Source organism: Sylvia atricapilla, chromosome 16, assembly GCF_009819655.1.
Source record: "Sylvia atricapilla isolate bSylAtr1 chromosome 16, bSylAtr1.pri, whole genome shotgun sequence".
Classification (NCBI taxonomy): Eukaryota; Metazoa; Chordata; class Aves; order Passeriformes; family Sylviidae; genus Sylvia; species Sylvia atricapilla.
The window spans coordinates 14,560,263-14,569,082 of NC_089155.1; the positions used below are offsets into that span (position 1 = coordinate 14,560,263).

Here is an 8,820-nt window from a genome sequence, read left to right on the forward strand (position 1 = left end):
TGGCGAGCTGTTAATGGACGGGGCTTTCAGGGGCCGCCTGGTGACAGCCTGAGCCCGAACCGGCACCTGCTGCCCCTCGGCCGGACAGGGAACACCTCCGGCACCTCCCTCGGGCTCCTGCAGCCGGGCCGTGGCCGGGGGAAAGCCACACTGTCCCTGGCGGTCACCCCAGAGCCCCCCCAGAGCTCCTGCGGTGATCTTCTCCCTGCCCCGAGGCACTGAGCAGCCGCCAGAGACCGGCCTCAATAAAACACCTTCGGGGCCTTTCCCCGGGTTGGTTTGCTCACTTCCCCCGCTAAGGGCAGAGCCAGAGGAGAATCCGGCCGCTGCACTTTGGGAGGGCTGAGCTTGGGCTTCACACTCCGATGCTGGAAGTGTTCCTGCAGGAGATGGCAGGATCATGGGAACATTTCTAGCGGATAGGTTTGCAGTGGCAGGAGAAGAAAGCGGGATTTTCTGCTTTCTGCCGTTCTGGAGGTGGAGAGGTGTTCTGGGGAGCCCAGAGCTCCTCTTCACCCTCAGCACAAGGCGCAGGTGTGCCTCCGGCCTGGCCTTGGGACACATGGGGACAGAGAGGGATGAAAAGGGAAATTTTGGGACCTGCGGCCCCCAGATGACTGAGGAGATGAAGTTCAGCCTGTGCAAAGGTGGCTGTAATCCTCCTGCTTTCCTTCCCACGGCCTCTGGGATGCTCCAGATGCTTGCAGAGGCAGGACGGGATGAGTTCACAGGGTAGCATGGAAGCCTAAAGCCCTTTTTAACCCCGTATCTCCACACGGCTCTGCCCCGGGGGGCTGCAGGGCAGGGTGGGTTTCCCGACACCCTCAATTCCACATCGGGGCGGCGCGGGGGGAAAACGCCACCGCTCCCAGGGGGAAAAGGCCCTTTGTGGTATCCCCGAGCCTTTGAAGGGGCTCCAGGCGCTGAGGGGCCGTTCGGAGCGGCCGCGGCAATGAGGCAGCGCAGTTCAAACGCCGGGATACGGCACCGGCCGCAGCCCGGGCCGGGCCCCGCTCCTGCCGGGCGCCTGATGGAACCGGCTTTACGCGCTCCGAGCCCGGCGTCTGCCACAGCTGCTCACACAACGTGGCCACCAAATGCTTCCTCCGTGATCGCCCCAGCGCCGAGGCTGCCCGCCCTCACCGGGCTGTGCCGGGCTGTGCTGTGCCGGGCTGGGCTGGGCTGGGCTGGGCTGTGCCGTACTGTGCCGGGCTGTGCCGGGCTGTGCCGGGCTGGGCTGTGCCGGGCTGTGCCGGGCCGGGCTGTGCCGGGCTGTGCCGGGCTGTGCCGGACTGTACCGGGCCGGGCTGTGCGGGGCTGTGCCGGGCTGGGTTGGTTTGGGCTGTGCCGGGCTGTGCCGGGCTGGGCTGTGCCGGGCCGGGCTGTGCCGGGCTGGGCTGTGCCGAGCTGGGCTGTGCCGGGCTGTGCCGGGCTGTGCCGGGCCGTGCCGGGCTGTGCCGGGCTGTGCCGTGCCGGGCTGTGCCGTGCCGGGCTGTGCCGGGCTGGGTTGGTTTGGGCTGTGCCGGGCTGTGCCGGGCTGTGCCGGACTGTGCCGGGCTGTGCCGGGCTGTGCCGGGCTGGGTTGGGTTGGGCAGTGCCGGGCCGGGCCGGGCCGGGCTGTGCCGGGCTGGGCTGTGCCGGGCTGTGCCGGGCTGTGCTGTGCCGGGCTGTGCTGTGCCGGGCTGTGCTGTGCCGGGCTGTGCTGTGCCGGGCCGGGCCGGGCTGTGCCGGGCCGGGCTGGGCCGGGCCGGGCTGTGCCGGGCTGTGCCGGGCTGTGCCGGGCTGTGCCGGGCCGGGCTGTGCCGGGCCGGGCTGTGCCGGGCCGGGCTGGCCGTGGTCCTCGGCCCTCTGCTCACCCCAGCATCCCTCAGGTGGAAAAAAGAAATACGTTGAGCAGCTGGTGAGAAAAGGAGAGATCTGGAGCTCAGAGATCGCCCTGCGAGGGGACAGCAGCTGGCGCAGAGCCGGGAGGTGTGAGGGCGCAGGGGACATCACCTGAGCAGCCGTGTCCCCAGGGCACAGCGGCCGGCCAGGGGCAGATGCGGCAGCCCAAGTGCCAGTGGGCTGCGCTTTTGTGATTCAGAACAGGCAGCATTTCTTTTTGCCAGTGTTTTAAGGCCGCATTTGTGTTTGAATGCCAGCGGGATTTGTCAGTGGAGGCCAGGCTGCTCTCCGCCCGGTTTGTACCTTCCCCCTGGAAGCCTGGAGTCGCAGCCAGGCCCGGACAAAGCCGGGAACACAAGTGACAGCGGCAGAGCTCGCCCAGGAGGAGGGTTCTCACAGCTCTCACCGCCGGCCTGACCAATATCAGTTGAAGCCCATTGAGAGGGAGCTGGCAGGGGTCCCCGGTGGGTGCCAGGGAGGGAAGGAGAGAGATCCTGAATGACAAGGACGGGGTCGGGGTCCCCTCGTGGTGACAGCCGTGGCACGGGTGGGCGGGGGAAGGCACAGCCGGGCAGGGCCCTGCTGCTGCTCTCGGGGCTGCTGCTCCCAGCGCAGCCTCTCCTCTGTTCCTCCATCCTCCCTTCCAGCTCCTGCAGGGGGTCCCTTCTCAAAATTGGTCTCTTCTTTCCTTTTTTTTTTTTTTTTTTTTTTTTTTTTTTTTTTTTTTTTTTAACTATTTAGCTGCATTTTGCGGCTCCAGGATTTTATGGATGGAAAGCTGAAAGTAATTAGTGCCCCTCCCCCGCTTCCTGTTGGGAAAAGGAAGAAAAGCACACACAAGAGCAAACCCAAAACTTCCTGCCCTGCTTAATAATCGAGTAATGAGTCCAACTCGGCTGGGAAAGTCAGTTTATGCCGGGTGAGCTCTTAATTAAAGAAGGGCCGAGCAGCAGCTCCGCGGAATTTTACAGCCACACACATCTTGCTGCTCCGAGCAGCCGGGAGAGGCCGGGGAGCCGGGCGCCCTCGGGCTCAGCGGGATGAGGGCCATGAGAGCTGCTTTTATTCCCTGCTGAAAGCAATGCCCGGGAGATGGCACAGGGAGATGCGGACAGAATTCCAGCCCCTGGGGGAGGGCGGGCGGGGAGCCTGGAGGCGCCGGGTTTGCAGCAGCCTGGGAAGGTGCAGGGCAGGTGGTTTGGGGCATTGGGGATTTCATTACGAGGCAGACCCTGGGGTACCCCAGAGCACCTGGCCCCCGGTGTTCCCCAGGCCAGGGACAGCCCCTGGTGTCCCCTCGGTGCCCCCCAGGCCAGGGACAGTCCCCCGGTGTCCCCCAGGCCGGGGACAGCCCCTCCTGTGCATGCAGAGCCCTGTGGTGACATCGGGACGTGTCACAGCACATCCCAATGCCGCACCACCCACATCGGGTCACCCTCCTTGCAGCTGGGGGTCCCTGGGGGGGTTCAGGATCCCACCGAGAGCCAGAGGCAGCTCTGTCACCCCCGAGGGACAGAGCCCTGTGCTGCAGCACGGACCTGCTCCCCGGGGAGGGCTCAGGGACACGGGTGAGCCACGGCAGCTCCGTGGGGACCCCAGCGCCCACCCGGGCAGGTTGGGAGGGACACGGGGAGCTCCTGCGCTTTCCCACGTGGATCTGGGACACCCACTGCAGCCCCCGGCCGCCCCACGGTGCAGCTGCCCCAGCCCTTTTCCTCTCCCGAGAGGCGACTGCTCCACATTCCCCCCGGCAAATGGCACTTCCCTGTCACCTGCAGCCAGAGCCAGGTGGGAGGAGAGCCGAGCCCAGCACCCTCCCCTTACAGCGGCGTGTTCACCCCAGGCACTCACAAAACCCCATTATAAATTAACGCTTTTATTGAATATCAATAAATTGTATATCATTATATAAAAAGTTTCATCAGTACAAAATCGTGGCACCAAAAAAAAAAATATATATAAATACCAGTGTACCTTTGAAATGTAAACATCCTCTTTGTAATGATTCCGTGAAAACAATGTCCAAAGAAAGATGCATTCAGGAGGCACCTGTCAATGCCCATAAATAAGGCTTTTGGCACACACCTGTCGATGGACAGCCTTGGGACAGGCCACCATTGTATCAGCTGACAAGTGCCTGCTATTAGTCACAGTTCTCTTGAAAAGCAGTTGTTAAGAGTCATATTAACAGGTGCTTGAGTGCATAGCTGCTCTGTAAACAGGGCTGGGGTTTGAAATGGCTACCCCCGCCTTTCATGGACACTGTTAATCTCGCAGGCATTGCAAATTGTCATTGTGCTGGGGAGAAGCAGCTGCTTCACAACTACCGGGATACTGTATTATTGCATAGTTACACCTTCTACAGGCGGGTTATATACACTCGGGGTATGGGGGCCAGGGAGTGTCTTGTCCTTCATTAAAATAAAATACTGACTCTTAAAATTTACCGAGTGGTTATGGTGTTACAAAAAAATTGAAAAAAAAAAATTGGGAAAAAAAAAAATCAACCAAATCCAACCCCAACCCCCTCAAAGCTACATGGTCGCAGTGTTGAATACCGGCTCGGGTCCAGCCCTGCAAGGTGCCGAGTGCCTCCGGCAAGGGGGGCACCTGCCCGGGGGCTGGGGCAGAGCCCGGATCTCCCAGCCCAGCAGCCCCGAGGCCGGGATGGAGCAGCGGTCACAGCGCCGAGCCTCTCCGGGCTTCACGGGTGGGGTTCTCGGGGCGTCCTGCACAGGGCCAGGAGCTGGGCTCGATGATCCCGCCGGCTCCCTTCGGCCCAGAGTCCTCTGGTCAGGCTCTTGCATTGCACTGGAGGCACCGGGTGAGGAGTGTGAGGGTCCCAAGGGCCAGAGGAGCGGCGTCCAGCCCGGCGCACACTGCAGCGGCCACGGAGGAAACTAACTCCTACAGAAACTAGTTACAATGGGGGCATTTGTGACCGGAGAGGCCTGGGCGGCCGAGTCCTCAGCGAGAGCCAGAGCAGCCCGTCTCCTCGTGCTTGTGGAGCAGCGACATGCGGGAGAAAGTCCGGGAGCAGGTTTTGCACTGGTACTTCTTTACATCTGAATGGGTCTGCAGGTGGGCGCGGAGATTAGAGCGGTCAGCAAAGGCCCGGTTGCAGTGTGTACAGGAAAAGGGCTTTTCACCTATGGGACAAAGAGAAACGCTCCCAATTATCCGGTGCATCAACACATGGGGAATATCAAAGAAGGAGCCATTCATTAGCCCAAGTTTGTGCGGAGCAGAGTGAAAAGAAGTGCCGGCTGTTATTGTTCGGGGTATGTACAGCATCGCTTGGGGGAGAACCGGCCTGCTCGGGAATTGTCTGCTCCCAGGAAAACCCTCCCTGCGAACCACGGAAAATGAGCGCTGGAAACATCTGCGGGCGGCAGGGCAGCGGCACATCCAAACGAGGACACGCCGCTGGTGTCCTGCGCGGAGCCAAGCGAGCAGCTCGCAGCGAGGCAGGAAAGCCGAGCGCTGTGTGTTAATTATATCATAGCAGGCAGCGGCTGCGAGGCGCCAGCCCGGCCTGAGTGGAGCTATTTCCTCTGCCGAGCCCTGCGCTCCCCCCTTCTCCCGCCCGGCTCTCATTGAAAAGCCTGGCCAGGGCGAATTCCTCCCAGAAAGACTCTTTTGGAGGAAACAAATGCGTATGCTCAATTTGGAAAGCACAATTAAGTCTACCCGGCTTCCTTCAGCCATCATCTTTAGTACGTTAAGAGGGTGTGAAATCGGTGCCAAGTCACAATTACACCGTCCCACAGCCCCACAAAGGACGCTCGGGAGATGCTTTGTCGGGGCGGCCGCGGCAGCGGGGTGGGCTGGCAGCTGGGCCCCGGGCTGCGCCAACAGGTGCCTGCAGCACCTGCCCCAGGGCCGGGGCCGGCTCACCCCGTGCCCGGAGCCGGGACTGGCCGGGTTTATCCCGTGCCCCGAGCCGGGATTGGCCGGGTTTATCCCGTGCCCGGAGCCGCGATTTGCCGGGTTTATCCCGTGCCCGGAGCCGCGATTTGCCGGGTTTATCCCGTGCCCGGAGCCGCGATTTGCCGGGTTTATCCCGTGCCCGGAGCCGGGCTTGGCCGGGTTTATCCCGTGCCCGGAGCCGGGCTTGGCCGGGTTTATCCCGTGCCCGGAGCCGGGCTTGGCCGGGTTTATCCCGTGCCCGGAGCCGGGACTGGCCGGGTTTATCCCGTGCCCGGAGCCGGGACTGGCCGGGTTTATCCCGTGCCCGGAGCCGGGACTGGCCGGGTTTATCCCGTGCCCGGAGCCGGGACTGGCCGGGTTTATCCCGTGCCCGGAGCCGGGACTGGCCGGGCTCATCCCCGCCCTGGGCACCAGGCTCTGAGCCCTCGGTGCGGGCACGGAGGGATGCTTTGGGCACACGAGGCGGGTTCCAGCCGCCTCACAGCCCCACTTTGGGACATTTTGGCGAGGCATGTGCTGGTGCTGGCGGGCCGGCTCCCGGGCAGGCCCTGCACTCACAGCAGCAGCACAGATTTACGGGCTGGGCCTTGACCCTGCGCTCCGTTCCAAGAGGATATTTAAAGGACGTTTTAGAGAGATGTGCCAAGGGGGTCTGGGAAGCCCTTATCTCCCCAGATAACAGCCGGCCCGCCGATTCGCCGAGGCACTGAGCAGGGAAGCGGGAGGCGATAAGGGAGCGGGGAGAGGGACAAGAGGGGACGTTACCAGTGTGCGTCCGGATGTGGCCCTGCAGCAGCCAGGGCCGGGAGAAGGCCTTCCCGCACATCTTGCAGACGCAGGGCAGCGTGTGGCTCCGGATGTGCATCTTGAGAGCCCCCAGGCTCACGTACTCCTTCTCGCAGTACTTGCAGCTGAAGGATTTCCTGGCCTGGGCGTCGCAGTGCAATTGCTTGTGCTTGGAGAGGCCGGCGAAGGTGGAGTACGCCTTGGCACACTGGGCACAGCGGAAGCGCTCGGCGGCGGCGGGGGCCGAGGCCGGGCTGGGCGGCCCCGAGCTCTTGCCTTCATCCTCCTCGCTGGAGAGCGCCGTCAGGTCCAGGGCGGGGCCGGCACCGCCCGCGGCCTCGCTGCCCGGGCCGCCCGGGAACAGGCTGGACAGCAGCCCCGCGTCCCACACCAGCGGAGGGTAGTAGGCTCCGGGGCCCAGCACCTCGGGCGGCGGGATGACGGGCAGCGGGCACGTCTCGTAGAGCAGCGGCGCGGCCAGCACTGCGGGAGGCGGCGGCGGTCAGCGGGGCCCTGCCAACGGGGCCCGACCCACCCCCGCGGGCTCAGGGGGACCCCGGCCCCGGCCGCGCCTCGGGAGCCCCGCGCCCAGCCCGGGATCGGAGGAGCAAAGGGAGCCCAGCAGCCCGCCCCGGGGCACGGGGGACCCACCTCACAGCGCAGGGACCCCGCGATCCCGCCCGCCCTGCCGCGAGGGATGCGCCGAGGAGAACCCGGCTGCGGCACGGGGAGCTCCCCACGCACCCGTGTGCGCCCCACAGGGAGCCGGCGGTGCCACCCACAGCCCGGGGACCAGGGAGCGCCTCGGCATCCCGGGACACGGGACCGCGCAAAATTGAAACGAGCAAACAAATCCGCAACCCTGCGAAAAGTCGGTCGGTCCCCGGCCGCTCCCGTGTGGGAGATCCCGCAGCGGAGCCCCCGCCCCAGCCCGTCCACGCACCGGCCTGGCTCTCCAGCTCGCTGTAGTTGGGCTTCTTGCTGGCCGAGAAGTGCTTCTTCACCAGGAAGGAGCGCGGCATCTTGCAGCCCCGGTGCCGCCGCCGCGGGCCCGCGGAGCCGCCGCGGCCGCTGATAAGTGCTCGGGGCCGGGGGCGGGCGAGGGGCGGGCACGGGGCCGCCCCCGGGGGCCGCAGCCAATGGGCCGGGCAGGGGCGGGCACGGGCAGGTGTCGGCCCCGCCGCCGGGGGCTGAGCCGGGCCGAGCCGGGTCGGGCTATGGGCTATGGGCTGTGGGCTGTGGGCCGTGGGCCGTGGGCCGTGGGCCGTGGGCCGTGGGCTATGGGCTATGGGCTATGAGCTGTGGGCCGTGGGCCGTGGGCTATGAGCTGTGGGCCGTGGGCCGTGGGCTATGGGGCTATGGGGCTATGGGCCGTGGGCTATGGGCTATGGGCTATGGGCCGTGGGCTATGGGGCTATGGGGCTATGGGCCGTGGGCTATGGGCTGTGGGCTATGGGCCGTGGGCTGTGGGTTATGGGCTATGGGCTGTGGGCTGTTGGCTATGATCTGTGGGCTATGGGCTGTGGGCTGTGGGCTGTGGGCTATGGGCCGTGGGCTATGGGCTGTGGGCTATGGGCCGTGGGCTATGGGCTATGGGCTGTGGGCTATGGGCTATGGGCCTTGGGCTGTGGGCTATGGGCCGTGGGCTATGGGCCGTGGGCCATGGGCTATGGGCCGTGGGCCGTGGGCCGTGGGCTGTGGGCCGTGGGCCGTGGGCCATGGGCTATGGGCCGGAGCCCGGGGGCCGCTGCCCGCCCGGTGCCGGAGCACGAACCGCCGATGCTGCTGCCCCAGCCTCTCCTGGTTTCTCTCCCGAGTGTTTCCCCGGGCCGTGCTCCCGCGGGTCCAGCCGGCGGAACCCTGGAGTGACCCACAGCCCGTGTCCAGGGCGGAGAAGGGCGCTGTGCCCGGCGGTGGTCCCCGCAGCCTGTCCTTCCCCTTCCCCAGGCTGTGGGCTGCCGGGCAGGGCGGGACAAGCCCCTGCCATGCCCCGCCGGGACACAGCCCTGCGCTGAAGCACATTTCACCACAGGTTAATAATCCTCCGGGAAGAGGCAGCGACTTGGGAGCAGCAGGATGGATCCGGCTCAGCACTCAGTGACTGCCGCCTGCTGCCAGGGCTCAGGAGCACCTGCCCAGACACATTTGCTTTCCTGCTGGGAAAGTTTTGGGCAGTGCAGCCGTCCCTCCAGCAAGCTGCGCTCTGTTCTCTTCCCTCCT

General features: G+C 65.0%; 1 protein-coding gene across 1 annotated transcript; it reads right to left on the reverse strand.

Annotated features, from left to right (window-relative positions):
• Positions 1-4,522: 4,522 nt before the first annotated feature.
• On the reverse strand, positions 4,523-7,634 carry SNAI1 (snail family transcriptional repressor 1). The gene is made up of 3 exons (XM_066331005.1): positions 7,544-7,634; positions 6,580-7,083; positions 4,523-5,033 (listed from the first exon to the last, which is right to left on the reverse strand). Exons 1-3 carry the CDS (start codon positions 7,620-7,622, stop codon positions 4,852-4,854), a joined length of 765 nt encoding a protein of 254 aa, XP_066187102.1. The 5' UTR covers positions 7,623-7,634; the 3' UTR covers positions 4,523-4,851.
• Positions 7,635-8,820: the final 1,186 nt, after the last annotated feature.